The sequence below is a fragment of the Aethalodelphis obliquidens genome, unplaced genomic scaffold (assembly GCF_003676395.1).
Source record: "Aethalodelphis obliquidens isolate GAN/ISIS:26980383/991018 unplaced genomic scaffold, ASM367639v1 scaffold48, whole genome shotgun sequence".
Lineage (NCBI taxonomy): Eukaryota > Metazoa > Chordata > Mammalia > Artiodactyla > Delphinidae > Aethalodelphis > Aethalodelphis obliquidens.
In genome coordinates, this window is record NW_020837992.1 from 15,342,522 (window position 1) to 15,360,172 (window position 17,651).

Genomic DNA, 17,651 nt, shown 5'->3' on the forward strand with positions numbered 1-17,651 from the left:
AATAAATAAAATATATGAAGGGCCTAATTCAACATCTCACACATAGTAGGTGCTCAAAAAAGTAGTTTATACTCATATCTTCTAGGCCTCCTTCAAGCCTTGCAAAGTTGACATGGAAACGTACACAGGCCCTTACTGTGAATAGGATTGATTTATTTCATGTTCCCAAACTTCCAAAATAATAGCATTGGGTTTTCAGAGTATCTCATTAAAATAAAAATACCTGTCCCAATTCCTACATCATGAGCTACTCTTAGGGACTGTGAACAATTGGGTTTAAAGCACAGATGAAGAACAGCTTACTGTTTCAATAAGCACTTTCAGGACTTATGTAATACAGTCTACATGCATCTGAGGACTCACGAAGGTATTCTAAAATGACAATTATTTAAAATTTAAACCAAGAGAACTTGCTTCCTTTTGAGAACCCTTTAAAAATATATACACTTGCATTTTTAAATAGCACTATTATTATTATTATTTAATCATTATATTTAATAATAATTAAATTATTATCTAAGACATGTCTTAAATAATAACTCAAACGTTTTAGTCTTGAGTAATCCACTGCCTGGGTCATATATACGTAAAAAATATAAAATTAAGAGAACAAGCCTAATATCATTGATGTCTACATAGATCTCATAGGTATCGGGGAGGAAAACACACACACACACACACACACACACAGTGAACTTCAAAGTATCCACAAAACGTTATCAGGGTTATAAGAATTGAGGATAATTCAGCCCTGTTGCTGAGCCCACAAAATCATCACTTAAAAATAAGCCTAGGGCTTCCCTGGTGGCGCAGTGGTTGAGCGTCCACCTGCCGATGCAGGGGACACGGGTTCGTGCCCCGGTCCTGGAAGATCCCACATGCCACAGAGCGGCTGGGCCCGTGAGCCATGGCCGCTGAGCCTGCGCGTCCGGAGCCTGTGCTCCGCAACGGGAGAGGCCACAACAGTGAGAGGCCCGCGTACCACAAAATAAATAAATAATAAAATAAAATAAATTAAATAAAATAAGCCTAGTTGCTATATTTAGGAGAAATTGATGTGACGTCCAAAATCTGTGACCACTTTGGGGATTATGAATGCTGTTGGCTTCGTTTGCCATGCATGGAATGGTAGCTTTTGGTAAGATGAATTCTGCATTTGAAATTGAATATACAACAAATTCCCCTGGGAAGTTACTATTTGAAAGTGAAAAATACCTCCTGGCTGGTTGGGCAACTGAGAAATCACATAAGAAATTAAATTTGTGCCACTGATTTAGTGACCTGTGCAGCTAACATGTAGCCAGAGATGGTGCGTGGTGGGTACAGTCCCTGCCACCAACATGCCACTCAGCCCTCAAGTTTCATAACTTCCCTCTCTAAGCCGCTGATACCTCATTTGTAAAATGAAAATCATAATAGCACCCTCTTCATAGGTTTATTTGTGAAGATTAAATTAATTACTGGATGAAAGCATAGAGTAAGTGTGTAATGCATGGTAGCTATCCTACAAGATATAAAGATATATAAATCATTGCTGGGCTCCACTGCTTCCTACTAGGCTGTTCACCCTGAGTCTGAGATATCTATTCCCCCAAAGAAAAGAAAGAGCCAGGCTCACTGTTGCTGGGTGGGCAATGGACTACACAGTGTAAAAGAAATGATGGTGTGGTAAAGCTTCATTACCATCTCTCTTTGCTAGGCTTCACGCTCCTTGTCTATTCTGAGACTAATAACCTTGTCTTCAGGCCAGGCTTTCCAGCTGAGCCAATTATACTTCTCATCACATTCTCGCTGATTATTTTGCTGGGATGACCCAACTCTAGTGACTCACAACAAAGCTGCATAACCTAAGGGGATACAGGGTCTTCAGAGAGGTTAAATGCCCATTAAAGTAGAATCATTTTTCTTTACGACGTTCTTTGATTCAGAGGGAGAACTGCTAAACCCGAAGGATGCTGGATGCTGAGTCAAAGCCGCAAAGCTGACTTAAACCACATAATAGCAGCAAGTCTGAAGAATCTGGGAATGATTGCTGGTATATGGGTCTGTATCAACACAGGGTCACCCCAGTTTTCTATAAGGCTCCCTGACACACTCTACCAGCAAGTCATGGCTAGGCCAAAATCTGCCCATTTTTAGACTCTTTCAGCTGCTGCTAAGAAACGGCTCCACAGAACTACACTAAGTCGCAGCCCTGCACTAAGGCTATACCTTTTTGGTAGACTGATACTGATCATATTATGCTATTAAACACTTTCTGGCAAAGAGGAGAAACAGATACTACCAAGGAAGATAAAAGACAAATAAGGTAGCTTTAAAAAGTCCCAACTTATTTACCTCTCTTTCCCTGTTTACATTTACTAACTTGTCTTTACTGTCTGCCCACGATGAATATAGCAGGATGTGTGCGTCTGCGTACACAAAAACTACCTATAGTTCTGAGAATACAGCAGTGGGTGATACATTAAAAAAAACAACAACAACAACAACAAAAACAGGCTCTCCTATGAACCAGCCACCCTGTTAGGTGCTTCCTATTTGTTGTTCTGTTTTCTCTTGTCCACAACCCTGTGAATGACTCTAATCTGCCTATTTGTCTGTCTCTTCTATTAGTATCACTTCATATTGCTAGCACCCAGCACACCACCAGAAACAAATCTTCCTAATCTCTTATTTTTTGAGAGGTCGGTCAAAGGGACAGTTATGGATATGAAGAACTATCACTGGAAGAGTGCAAGTTTCTTTGTTCCCAGGTCACAGACTGTTAGCTGCCAGGAAAGTAATCGCGTGTCTCTCTTGGGACTAGAATTCAAACTAATGTACCCTAAAGACCACAGCTGGTTCCTATAACCCAGACTTAAGAAAAACATATTTCCTTTCAGATTGAACTTGCTAAAAAGAACAGTATCTTCCCAATTGTTCTAGAAATTGAACATCTCCCTCTTGGCCTGCTCTGTCTCTCTCCCTGCCTCCCTCCCTCCCCATTCTCTCCCCTCCCCCTCCCCCCCTCCCCATTCTCTCCCCTCCCCCTCACACCCTCCCCTTTCTCTCCCCTCCCCCTTCCCTCTTTCTTTCCCCCTTTATCCAGCTACCTTTGGAGTTACAATTGCAGGGTAAACAGCGGTCTCTGTCTCTCTGGCGGTAAAATCCTTCCTTGCACCTCTGGCAGTGAACGCCACCCGTGTTGTCACTGCAGTGCAGGCAGCGGAATCCATTTCCTGTCAGTCTGTGAAGTTCCTCATCAAACACGCATTGCCTGGACTTCCCACTGCAATCACAGACTAGGGTCAGGGCAAAAAAAGACATCGTCAGCAGGAAACAAGTCGGGGGCAATCCTCCCGGGCGTTTTACTATTATGAATACAAATGATGCCCAGGGTACTCCATATGAATTCAAACTGCTCAACGGCAGAAGGTAAGGGGGTCAAATGCGCCACCTGATGATGGAGAGAGTTCTCGCTTTACCTAAGGAAGCAGTGCTGGTCAGGGGTTGCCTGGGAGAACACGAGAGAACATGAGATCAGTGTTGCCAGACGGTGTTACCGACTCCTCCAGAGAAACCCCAAATCTTTATTATGTGTTTCTACGTGAAAAGTCCTGATTTAAATATTTGCAAGGAATTCATTTTTAAAATTCTGTGCAACCCCATAGTACAAGTCTATGAGCTGGAGAAGACCTGAGAACTGCCAGCTTGTGCCCTCCGGCAAGACGGTGTAAGAGCCGGTGGTGTCATCTGTTCAGGACCCTTAGCATCCGTCCCTCCAGGGATGATCAAGGCTGAGGAGCAAATCTTTTTTTAAATTTATTTTATTGAAGTATAGTTGATTTACAATGCTCTGTTATTTTCTGGTGTTCAGCAAAGTGATTCAGTTATACATACATATATAGGTATTCTTTTTCATATTCTTTTCCATTATGGTTGGTTTATTACAGGATATTGAATATAGTTCCCTGTGTTCTACAGTAGGACCTTGTTATTTATCCATTCTATACATAATAGTTTGCATCTGCTAATCCCAAACTCAGTCTATCCCTCCCCACCCACCTTGGCAACCACAGTCTGTTCTCTGTCTGTGAGTAGTTTTCTGTTTTGTAGATATGTTCATTTGTGTCATATTTTAGATTCCACATATAAATGATATCATATGGTATTTGTCTTTCTCTGTCTGACTTACTTCACTTAGTATGATAATCTCTAGGTCCATCCATGTTGCTGCAAATGGCATTATTTCATTCTTTTTCATGGTGGAGTAATATTCCACTGTGTATATGTACTGCATCTTCTTTATCCATTCATCTGTCCGTGGACATTTAGGTTGCTTCCACATCTTGGTTATTGAAAATAGTGTTGCTATGAACATAGGGGTGCATGTATCTTTTCAAATTATAGTTTTGTCCAGATATGCTCCCAGGAGTGGGATTGCTGACTCATATGGCAACTCTATTTTTAGTTTTTTGAGGAACCTCCATACTGTTTTCCATAGTGGCTGCACCAATTTACACTCCCACCAACAGTGTAGGAGGGTTCCCTTTTCTTGAGGCGCTAATATGACTGTCTGGACAGGTATTTCCTCCCCTCTCACTGCCATAAGTGTCTCTCCCAAAGCCAGGTGTCAAAAAGAACCATAGTTCCATTAAGAATGACTTTCCCCAAGTGCCTAGGAAAGTTTACCCTGTGCACGTTCCAAAGAGATTCATGGAGTGACTAACATCTCCATGTGGGACTGAAACCACCAATGAGGTAACAGGGGAAATCCTTAGTATTGTACCTGGCACACAGCAGATGCTCAAAAAACGTGTCAGCCATGGTTTGGAAAAGGTGATGAGCCTTGAGGTTAAAAGAATGGTATCAAATACCAGTTCTACTAATTCCTTAGGCAAATCACTTCAACTCTCTGAATCTTATTTCTTCTTTCAGAAATGCAGTCTCCATTATGTGCCTCCCTGGATTGTTGAAAGGACCCCACTGAGAAAAGAACATCAAGTCCTTCGTCTGTGCTATCTCACCCCTAACTCACAAGAGATAGGCATTGCCTTAGATGAGAAAAATGCAGCTTGGAAAGGTTAAGTAACTTGAGCCAGTGGAGAGTTGGGATTTGAACCTCTGTCTGATGCCAAAACCCACTTTCTTTCCCCCAGACACACTGTCTCCATTGGCCACGCAGCCCCAGTGATAGCCTGTCTCTGGCAGTGCCCAGGGCCATGACTTACCCAGAGTACTGACTTTAAAAAGCCAGCAAATGTACCAACATGTATGGAGCAGCTGCCCTGTGCAGGCTGGGTCAGCTCTGAAGGCACAAAGGTGGCAAAGGTGACTAAGTATATCTGATGAACTTCCCTAAGTGGCTTCCTTGCAAGAGCTCCTAAAACACTCTCTTATGCCTTTGGATGCCACCTAATCTAGGCAAAGTCAAGAACATCTATCCAGAGCCCACTCTATAGCCAGGACTTTACATCCAGCAGCTCAGTTCATTCTCACAGTAACACTTTAACATGGGTTTAATTATCCCCAGTCAACAGATGAAGAAATGAATGCTTAGAGGGGGTAGGTGTCTCACCTAAGGTCACACAGCTAAGTGGCAAGGATGTAATTGCTCCCAGGTCTGTCCAATTGCAATGCCCTCACATTTCTATGTTATCCCTATGCCTCCAAGAGCTGGCTTGCCACTGCATGTAGGTATTCTTTCTATAACTCCCTCATAGAGAGTTACTCAGACCCTTCTAGAATTCTTCCTAATCTAGTAAGATGTCCCATCCCTTCTTAAACAGCACTGGTTATTACAAATTATTTTTATGCAATTTTAAATCTGCCTCCCTTCCTGTAATTTTTACCATGTGTTCTGTTCTTCCCTGGAAAACAACACACACACATGTGCGTGTGCGCGCGCACACACACACACACACAGGCACACACACTGGCATACCTACTCTCGTCTCCATTTATTTATGTACTCATCAGACGTTTCTTTCAGGCACTGTTTTACAAGGTACTGCATCAGCCAAGTCCTTGAGTATCAGAAGATAGTTAGACTAACAAACGTAGATAATAGATAGATAAATAGATAGCTAGTGGGAAGCAGCCGCATGGCACAGGGATATCGGCTCGGTGCTTTGTGACTGCCTGGAGGGGTGGGATAGGGAGGGGGGGAGGGAGGGAGACGCAAGAGGGAAGAGATATTGGAACATATGTATATGTATAACTGATTCACTTTGCTATAAAGCAGAAACTAACACACCATTGTAAAGCAATTATACCCCAATAAAGATGTTAAAAAATATATATATATAAAAAAAAAGAAGAAGATAGTTAGAGCATCTCCCTCTTTAGTCTTTTCTTCTTCAGGTTAAACTGGAGACCTGTCACCTCCAAGACTTTCAACCATTTCCCAGGTCATGATTTCTTCTTGATGCCCCTCCTAGGAACAAACTCTAATTTTCACTATCTTTCTTTAGATGACCAGAATTTATTACAGTTCAAGTATGGTTTGAACAGCTCAGCTTGCAACAGGACCAGATATTATAATTCCATGGGTGAGCCTAACATTTTCATTAAACTCAAAGCATATGAAGTTTTCATTCAATTCAAACTCCCAGGGCTTTTTCACAGAACTGGTTCTAAGCTGAAATCTTTCCCAAAGAATGTTTGTGTAACCAATTTGTTTTTTTGGATTTCTAACAGATGTGCCACACAGCTGTCATGGGCTGTGAAATTTCTACCAGGTACCTCATTAGGCACAATTAGGAGCTAAATTCACCAGCCAGAGATACCTGTGAGGTCACCCAGCGGGATCACACACTGAGCCAATGCCCTCGCTACCCCGGATGACTTTTGGGAGCAATCTCAAAATAATTACGAACTTTTCATTGTGTCTTTGTTTTTTTTTCCTCACAGATCGGGGCACGAACCCGTGTCCCCTGCACCGTCAGGCGGACTCTCAACCACTGCGCCACCAGGGAAGCCCTATTGCGTCTTTTTTATTCAGAACAAATTTTTGCTGGTAGTAGTTAATTTCATAAGGAAATGATATATTTTTAGAGCACTATTTTAAAAATAGATAACCTTGTTATAATCTTTTTTTTAACCGTTTCCCTCTCCTTCTGTTCTTTCTCCTTGAAAGCTCTACTATGCAAGAATTGATGTTCCTCTTTTAAATTCACAGCCTTCAATGGAGATGCAGTATAGTTCCAGTAAGGGAGGCCTTCAGCCAGCATCTCCACTCTGGAACTCAGCTACAAACCTATTGCTAAGCTACCCTCCTCTTCTCAAATGGGTTTCCCTTTAAGCCCAGGGTTATGCAGGCTGGAGTGAGGGGACCTGTGGGCCTCAGGCCTAGGGAATGTATTGGCCGCCTGTATCTGCAGTATGTGAAAATGCCAGGAAGAAACTCTCTCCAGCCTTGCCTGTGGGACTCTGAAGTTACCAGGCTGCGCTGAGCTCAACACTTAGCTGCACTGCACTTGGCTCACTGTCGAATCTTCCAAACATTCACACCCAGAGACTGAGGAGAGAGAGTTTGCTCCTTTGGCATGCAATAATCCTTTCTGTCCTTGATGCATGTGAAACATGGCCTCTCTCAAAGCATCTCCCAAATTTAGACTAACTTTCCTAAGAGCAATTATTATTCATTCTCACTGCTGGAAAAAAAAACTCTTTATTTTTCAAATTCCAGAATATTCTCGCAACTGTGCTTCATAAAGTGGGCCTCCAACAGCTTGTGCCTGGCCTTTTTTATTCTGTGACTGATTTCTGCCCAGTCACTACCAGGACACGTTGGTTGCCAAAGGGCACTGTCAGGCCAGGAGCAAGGCAACAGGGAGCAGTGGGGACGCTGACAAAAGGGCTAAAGGAAGAAGCAGCACTTCAGCCCCAGCCAATGGTAGCCCCATGGGAATGATGCCTATTGTAATCAGCATTTCCACTTATGTTTTTTAAAGACAGAAGTCTGGCTTTGGGTATGAAATCTACTGATTTTTAAAGGTTGGCCAAAAAATATTTTTAAAATTTTTTAAAAATAAAGCTGTGTCCAAGAGCAAATCTTTGCACTGGACTCTGCTATTCTAACAGGCTGAAAACACATCTCATGCTTTAGAGAAGGAAATATAAAGCCCTACTGTATGGCACAGTGCCCGGTCCATGGTAGGTATTTGAGGTATTTTTAATGAACAAATGAATGAACGTTCTCTTGAACTTCAGGAAACCCCTAGATGTGTTTCTACCATCTTCAGGACTCCACGTGGCCCCATATGTCTGGACATGCTTTAAAAATACACATACCAGGGCTTCCCTGGTGGCGCAGTGGTTGGGAGTCCCCCTGCCGATGCAGGGGACACGGGTTCGTGCCCCGGTCCGGGAGGATCCCACATGCTGCGGAGCGGCTGGGCCCGTGAGCCATGGCCGCTGAGCCTGCGCGTCCGGAGCCTGTGCTCCGCAACGGGAGAGGCCACAACAGTGAGAGGCCCGCGTACCGCAAAAAAAAAAAAAAAAAAAAAAAAACTACACATACCAGACTTCACTGGTGGCGCAGTGGTTAAGAATCCAACTACCAAGGCAGGGGACATGGGTTTCATCCCTGGTCCGGGAAGATCCCACATGCCGCAGAGCAACTAATCCCCTGCGCCACAACTACTGAGCCTGCGCTCTAGAGCCCGCGAGCCACAACTACTGAAGCCCGTGCGCCTAGAGCCCGTGCTCCGCAACAAGAGAAGGCACCAATGAGAAGCCCGCGCACTGTAGCCCCCGCTCACCGCAACTAGAGAAAGCCCGTGTGCAGCAACGAAGACCCAATGCAGCCAAAAAATTAAAAAAATTTTTAAAAAGAAAAAAAAAAAATACCAGGGACTTCATTAGCGGTCCAGTGGTTAAGACTCCATGCTTCCGCTGCAGGGGGCACGGGTTCGATCCCTGGTGGGGGAACTAAGGATCTTGCATGCTGTGAGGCAGCAGCCAAAAAAAAAAAAAAAAAGTTAAAAAAAATACAAATACCAATATTTAGCAGTTACTCTCTTCCCTGTTAATTGAGGGGACACTTTTCTCCATACGACCCCAATCCAGAAAATAGCCTTTCTTGGTAACTTATATTATGATTTATTTAGATTCACAGACCTAAATACACACCTATAATACACTTTCAAACAAGAGGATATGCTAAAAATGCTTTTGATTATACTTTCCTTCCCTTATGTTTAGCCTTGTTCAATTTTATGTCTAGAATTTTTTTTTTATGTTTATTTTGTAATCTACTTGCTATTCTTCCAAATTTGGGGTCAGCTGTAAATTTTATAAATATGTTGTCTAGTTTCCATCAGGGAGCCTTGACACAAAAGCAAGTGATGGAAGTATAAAGATGGAGGTCTTGGACATGTCCTGGGTCTGCTGGGAATCATTTGTCAAGGTCCATTCATCCAATAAATAAAGATTGAGCATCTATGTGCCAGGCAGTGTTCTAGGCACTGGGGATTTAGAGGTAGACAAAACAAATAGATGTTCCAGTCTTCATGGAGTTTTCATGCGAATTGGAGGAAAAGAAAATAAACAAGTCAACTAGTATAGGGAGAATATGTGGATAGCAATATTTGTTAAGGAGAAATACATAAAGCAGTGAAAGGAAATAGGTAGCTGGAGGTGGGTAAAGTGAGTAGGAAGGGAGGGTTGAAAAGCGCCATATGCTGCTTTACTATTTTATCTCTACTTTGATATCTGTCTGTTCATGATCTTTGGCAATTTGTCTATCAGGCACGATGTTTTCAACTGTAAAGCAATTATACTCCAATAAAGATGTAAAAAAAAAATAGCCTGTGAAAAACCATAATGGAAATAAATAAATAAATAAATAAATATATATATATATATACACACACATATAACTGAGTCACTTTGCTGTACCGTAGAAATTAACACAACATTGTAAATCAATTATACTTCAATAGATTTAAAAAAAAATAAATTATCATGAATTATTTCTATAACAAATGTATCAAACTATTCACCTGTCATTTTGTTGCAGATTTTCCTTTCCCTCTCTGGATAAATCCCCTTTCTCTCCAAAGGACCTCACTGATAGATTTTGTTTAACTGATTCTTCCTCCTTTTTCTCCTTCCTTCTGTTCTCAATGAGACGTACATTTATTTCATTCATTTTGGACACTGGGACTTCGTGAGCCAGTGAGATTTCTTTCTTTTTTTATTTTATTTTTACTTTTGGCTGTGTTGGGTCTTCATTGCTGCACGCGGGCTTTCTCTAGTGGCGGCGAGCCGGGGCTACTCTTCATGGCGGTGTGCGGGCTTCTCATTGCAGCAGCTTCTCTTGCTGTGGAGCACGGGCTCTAGGTGAGCGAGCCTCAGCAGTTGTGACTCGCGGGCTCTAGAGTGCAGGCTCAGTAGTTGTGGCGCACGGGCTTAGTTGCTCCACGGCATGTGGGATTTTCCCAGACCAGGGCTCAAACCTGTGTCCCCTGCATTGGCAGGTGGATTCTTAACCACTGTGCTACCAGGGAAGCCCTGAGCCGGCAAGATTTCTATAGCCCTGAGCCAGCAAGATTTCAATAAAGGGAGTTGTAATGTTTTATTTCGTCAAATAAGACATTAAATATATACTTATTTGACATTTACTGGGCTTTGTCATATATTCATCACGTTATCCTTGTTTTCCTCACTTCACCATGGACAGGCACGGGTCCAGGACCTGGCATGAAGCTATCACTGTACCAGAAAATATAGAAACAAATCAGACTCAGACCCTGAACAGACCTGAAGCCTTACAGGGTCTAGGAATTAAAAGCAGCAGGATCTTTCTCCCTGTTTCACTGAACTCTGTATCATAGGAGCCAGGTCCTACCCACTACTCTTACTTGACTATTCATTTGTATGGTACTCTTTTCAAATTAGGGACATCTCTTCAAGGTTTTGTCTTATCCTCTCTCCACTCCCTCACTCTCCTTCATTAAATCCTTGCCCTGTCAGCGGGGATGATCTCCACAGCTAAAGGAGCGAGATTCATCAAGTTCACCTCAAGCCCTGCAGAAACAGAATCCTTTTACTGATTTTCATGTATTTCTTTCAGTCTAGTAAAGCTTGGGCGGTACTTGTGTCTGACTCCAATGTATACTGCTTCTTTGGCACTTAAGCATTTATTATCATAATAACTATAATAGCATACCATCACTGACCCTCAAGGTGCTTCTTAGAAAAGACTGCCGGGCAGCCAGACACAGGCCGATCTGCCCACCACCACCCACGCTCCCCACCAGCAGGAAGATCCAGGAGTTGGAAACTCTACAAACAATGCAGCAACGTGTGTGGACTGCCTCAGGCTCACCTAACACTCCCACCCTCGCTCAAACACACCACTCTAACGGGTCAGGACAGGAAGCTCAGGGGCAAAGGCTGTTTCCAAGCTGTATCCTTCAGAGAATGAAAGGAAACTGAAAATATTTCCTAGGGTTGTGCTCAGGGCAAGGTCTTGGTATGATCAGCTTCGGTGGCTGCAGTTCATCAAGACCTCATTTTAAATTCCCCAGAGGAAACATTACAAGCAATTACGAGAACGTTTCAACAATCTGGCATTCATATGGTCAATTGTGTACAAGCAGGTCCTCTTTCTATTGTTCTACATGTAGAAAAGCACAGCTCTGCTCTTCACCAAGCTGATCTAATTTCCACCTTCGTGTGATGGAACATCAATGTTTTTAGTGTTCTAACAGTAACGACAAAATTTCAAATCCAAACTCCTCTCAGAAACCCTGAAGGTTTGGCCCTGCTGACCTCTCCAACTTGACCTCAGTCCTCTTTCTAGCTCTTGTTCACTGCACTCCAACACATAGACCCTCGCACCCACGAATCCCGGGACGCACCAAGCTCTTTCCCTCCTCGGGCCTTTAGGCTTGCTCTTTTCTTTGCCTGGGCGCTCCCTGCTCACACCCTCCCTAAACCCACGCGGCAGCCAGAGAGATGTTAGGAACGTAAATTAGATGGTGTTCGGTCTCTACTGATAACCCTTTAAGAGCGTCTCCCTCTGGATGCCCACAGGTCTTCATCCCCATCTCTCTCTTGGCACTTATCACTTTAGAGCCTGAGTCATCACTATTTGTGTACATGACTTACTTCCTCTATAGCATTTCTCACTTTTGTACCCCATGGTACCTAGTACAGGGCTTGAGACTCTAACTGGTGGATAAATGGCTGGCTGGAAGGATTGGTTAGCTAGAAGGATAGATGGAAGAATGGACAGAAGGAGGAAAGAAGGGAGGGAGGGAGGACGGGAGGGAGGGAGGACGGAAGGAAGGAAAGAAGGAAGGAAAGCAGGCAGTCTGACTCTAAGAAAAGCCAAACAAGAACTGGAACTTACAGAAATCTCCCAGGACCCTAGGGACCCAATATGAAACTTTCTCAACACAATACATAAAGTTTTCATTGTCTACATATACGGCATTCGGTGTAAAATAACTAATGTCTGTACCCAAAAAATACATGGTGAGATGAGAACAGAAAGAATTGTGAGAGGGATGTGATACTTTTGTTAGAAGGAGTTGTCTGAGACTTTCAGGTTGCTGCTCTCACCGGATGAACTATTTCTGTGCCAGGACTGCCTGTCCTCTGTGTGTGAGCCCGGAGCTGCCATCTCAAAGGGCAGCACGCCTAGGCCTGCGCGGGAGGAGGGGCGAGGGGAGGAGGCAGGCGTGAGACCATGAGATCAGTTTGCCGTGATCAGGCAGCCTTGACAGGTAGTGTACTTGGCTGCTGTGTGGGACTATCTCAGGAGCTAGGAATCTGATCATCATGTTTGAACCTGACAGCGTGTGCTGGCTGCTGTTACGTTGAGCTTTGCTGTTCTTGCCGCCATGTCAGCTGCTCAGTGCACTAATACTGATTTAGTGAAACAGCAGCGAGTTGATAATAAGTTGCCCGTAATCTCCTGTGGACGAGTCCACGTAGAAACCACTTAGAAACAGTGCTCAATTCTCTTCCTTATTTAGGGGAAAGGTGTTCCATTTCTGGTATTTTGTGCCCTGCATCCCCTTTCTGAGACATTGAATGTTTTTCTCTCTCCTTCCTTTTTGAAACTCTTCCCTTGGATACTACGATGCTGTCCTGTACTGTACTTCCCCCTGGCTTATGACCCTCACCCCCTGCGCCATCCAAGTCTTTGCGGGATCCTCTCCTTGCCCCAACTCGAAGTGTTGGTGCTCCTCAAGGCTCAGTCCTGAACCTCCATGCCTCTCACTGAAGAACTCTCTCATCCAAGTCAAGGGCTTCAATAACCACGACGGGTATTGACATACCAAGATACTTCCCCGGCCCAGAATTCATTCTCAACTCTAGACCCTGATGCCCAGTCATCCACTTTACATTTCCAGCTGATTGTCTCAAAAGCTGTTTACACAAAACATGTTTAAAACCAAACTTGTGATTGTCAGCCCTTCAAGTCAGAAAGCTGGGAACTATCCTTATAGGGTCTCCATCTTTCTCGCTTGCCTCTATTCTATTCAACTCCCAACTTTATTGACATAACTGTCTACATAGCTCAAGTCCACCCAACTCTATCTCCACTACGGCCACTCTACACCAAACCCCAGCCACCGCTTGCCTGCGGATCCCCCGCAACTTCTCTTGCCTCCCTCCGCTCAGTAGTCAGAAAAACCTTTCCAAATACAAATTTTACCAATACCTCCCTGCTTCAAACTCTCTGACGCCTTTCCTTTACTTTTAGGATAAAGACCAGAACTCCTTAACATTGCCTACAAAGACTTTCACGGCCTAATCCTATCTACTTTTCCAGCCTAATTTCACAAAACACTCCCCACTGGGACCTCCTCATCTCTCTGCCATTCATTTCACTTATATTTCATTTTAGGTCTTGACTTCCTCTGTTTCTTAAAATTCTTGCTGCAGAGGACAAGCATCATGGTGGGGAGATGTGGATTGGGGCTACCCAACCTCAACCATTCTCTTACCTTTGGTTTGTTCAAAGAAGTTATGCTAAAAATTCAATGTTAATTTATTATTATTTAGATCTCATTCCTTTCCTCTGAGTCAAAGAACTGGCCTCATGTACACTGACAACCTTTTCTGCTCAAAGACAGCAAACTTCCCCTCCAGGAAGTCAGCTATAATGAGGCCCTTCATTAGGAAGTCCAAATGTAAATAACTAGATAGAAAATGGTGACTAAAAGTAAAGGTGAGAATAGTATACTCTAAAAAAACCTGACAGATGCTCATTTTCAGAAGAAAAGCAATTGTTGAAATTACCTCCAAATCAGAGATACTCAGGATGACAAGATGAGTATTTTTCTTAAATTATAATAAAAAGATGAAAATGCTCATACTTTTTAAGATTTAAAACCTCCTCCATGGGATTTTTCTTTCCAAAGCTTAATATGTTTCTCAGCTTGGGTAAATAATTTTTTTTTTTTTTCTGTGGTACGCGGGCCTCTCACTGCTGTGACCTCTCCCGCCGCGGAGCACAGGCTCCAGATGCGCAGGCTCAGCGGCCATGGCTCACGGGCCCAGCCGCTCCACGGCATGTGGGATCTTCCCGGACCGGGGCACGAACCCGTGTCCCCTGCAGCAGGCGGACTCTCAACCACTGCGCCACCAGGGAAGCCCAAGGGGGCCACTCTTCATCACGGTGAGCGGGCCTCTCACTATTGCGGTCTCTCTTGTTGCAGAGCACAGGCTCCAGACACGCAGGCTCAGCGGCCATGGCTCACGGGCCCAGTTGCTCCGCGGCATGTGGGATCCTCCCGGACCGGGGCTCGTACCCGCGTCCCCTGCATCGGCAGGCGGACTCCCAACCACTGCGCCACCAGGGAAGCCCCTGGGTAAATAATTTAAAACAAAATCTGAACACTTCATCATTTAAAGTGATCTAGAATTTTATGGTTTGATGTGTGACTGCTTCCAGTTTCAGATTCTTCAGGTCTGTCACAATATGTTTTCTAAATAGAATAAGAAAACTGAAATGGCACGTCCCTCGCTAAGAGTTTTTTAACTGAATTCCTTTCTCTGCCTCACATTTTTCACAGCTGTCTTTTAGGCCAGCACAGCCAGGACCACCGGTGCCCTATCCTGCCTGATGGTTTGTTTCCCTGAACATGTAAATGTCCAAGCATTGCAAGTTAGCCTGCGACGTGAAGTGCTCTAAGGAGAGGAACAACAGAGGTCAGTGTTCTAATCGCATGGGCAATTTTGAAGGCTAGAACACGGACAAATCTTTTCAACTCTAAGTCATCAAGAGTCAATGAAACTCAGATCACCACATTTTCCTTTTGAATGACTATGGCTTAAAAGCAGTCACCTATTTTCATCAAGAGTTCATAGCACATTTTATTATAACCTAGACTTAGAAATGGCACACGTGGACTGTGGATGACTCAGCCTGGTGGGGACTAGACCAGGAGACCACACTTGGAGATGTCTTCCCTAACACCCCACCGGGGCCCAGGCAGACAGTGGGGAGAGAGAAAGAAGCCCCAGTTAACAGAGAGGTTGGGGATGCCAGTTTTTGTCTGAGTAGCAAAGGTGAGAGGGAAGAGAAGGTTAGGACACAAGGGACACAGGAGAGGCTCCCTTCTCTTACACCCGGCGTCTTTAAGGGCTTGACTCCAAGACAGCTGGTGTCAGCTACAGGGTGTGATCAATGGTGATCGCGGTGAGGATTCTATCACCACATGTAACCCTACACCCTTCTGACCACAGAAACTACTGTAGAAATTTCTATATCTCCATGAGATCATCTGTAAAGAAAAGCATCCCAATACAGAAAGCACATCTGACTGTTAATCAAAGAGCATAGTGTTCTTTGAGCACTTGCTACATGGCCCAGGAAAAGGTGTCATATGCCCCTTTAAGAAGCAGCTGAAGTAAAGGACATTAGAGAGTCCAGGACAGCTAGAGGTGGCCCCTGAAGCAATGAGGACCAAAAGGAAAGAAATCATGTATGACGAGTCTGAATAAAGAAAAGTTTAAAAGGCAATTCTGATTTGTACTGAAATGCTTTTCGGAGTATACATTAAATGTGGTTTTTCAATTGCTTAAATTTGTGTTTTGTTGGCTCCTTAAAAAAAAAGTTACCTAATGATTCTTCCTCTTTAAACCTTTCATTGCTTTTATGAGCAAGACATTTTTGCACAAGGAGACTAGCCACAGATTTTTTGCTATCACTACATTCCTTCACAAAGATACACACATTTAGGTATGTGCATACTTACCATGCACCACTAGAGTTCTTAGTTTTGCCAAAAGAACGTGGTAATCCACGTACATTACAATGTTGGAAAAAGTATGGAATGCATTTATAAGACCTTCCTTAAAGATTCATTGCTGAAAAAAATCCATTTGAAAATAATAAATTAAAATTGTATTGCTTAAAGACAGAAGAATGAATTAAATGGTCTTTAGGAGCCCAGCCATTTTCATCTATCCATAAAGAGAAGTAACAAATATTCTAAGAAGAGTTTGGACCATGAAGCCTCCAGCAGGGAGTGGGAGCAACGTGTCCTGCATCCCAGTCGGACAAATGGGCTGCTGCTCTGCTGTCATTTCCCACGCTAGGTCATCTGTGGCCTGGGTTCTGTCCCCTCAGACCTCAGCACATGAAGACCCCCTCCTACCATGTCCCACGTACAACGCCCTGGATGAGGCAAGAGCGGCAGCTTTGGGATGCTGTTGGATCCACCGCTCTCACAAAGTAGACCAGCCTATTGAAATGAGAAATGATCTTTAAACATTAGGAGTTTCCTTTATTCAAGAGCAAAACGGGTAGTGATTTGAAAGAGCAGTAAATATGTATGAAGCTTAATGGTCGATGCTCTGGCCGTGAAACTGAAAGACTTCAAAATATATACCAATAGTCTCCAGCAGAGAGAGAAAATACCTCTGGACACAACGATGCTTAAATAAATTCAGGGGTTTCCCTGGTGGCGCAGTGGTTAAGAATCTGCCTGACAATGCAGGGGACACGGGTTCGAGCTCTGGTCTGGGAAGATCCCACATGCCACGGAGCAACTAAACTTGTGCACCACAGCTACTGAGCCTGCGCTCTAGAGCCTGCGAGCCACAACTACTGAGCCCATGAGCCACAACTACTGAAGCCCGTGTGCCTAGAGTCCATGCTCCACAAGAGAAGCCACCGCAATGAGAAGCCTGTGCACCGCAACGAAGAGTAGCCCCCGCTCGCCACAACTAAAGAAAGCCCGCGCACAGCAACAAAGCCCAACAGAGCCATAAATAAATAAATAAATTCAAAACATTGACAGGTGAAGCGGAAAGGCTTATTGCTGTCCCTCAACTGTCCTGAGCCACTTGGTCAATTCCAAGCTGTGTGATGATCTATAAACAGAGTTGAACAAAGAGAAGAGGAAACTTGGTAGTCTGAAATCTGTTCTCTTATCAGGGCCCCAGGGACTGGAGTTTGTGCTTGGTTCTAACCTGCTGTTCGCTGACAGTTTTAAAGGAAAGGCAACTCTATTGACTCACACAAATAGAGATGTCTGAAGAGATGTCCCATCTAGAAGCATAAGGGATATTCTTATAATACATCAAGATTCCATCAGTTCTGAAAATTGATTTCAATGAAAATTCTTTAAAAGAATGAGAAACAAGCCAAGGGGATATCTTGTTAAAGAAAATTAAACTAGCAATTGAAATCTGATCCT

At 43.7% G+C, this 17,651-nt stretch overlaps 1 protein-coding gene across 1 annotated transcript in view; it reads right to left on the bottom strand.

Annotated features, from left to right (window-relative positions):
- LAMC2 (laminin subunit gamma 2) overlaps nt 1-17,651 on the bottom strand; it is a 61,632-nt gene that overhangs the window by 37,300 nt on the left and 6,681 nt on the right. Inside the window, exon 2 of the mRNA XM_027083067.1 lies at nt 3,093-3,281. Coding sequence (XP_026938868.1) covers nt 3,093-3,281 — 189 coding nt within the window. The remainder of the gene's footprint in view (nt 1-3,092; nt 3,282-17,651) is intronic.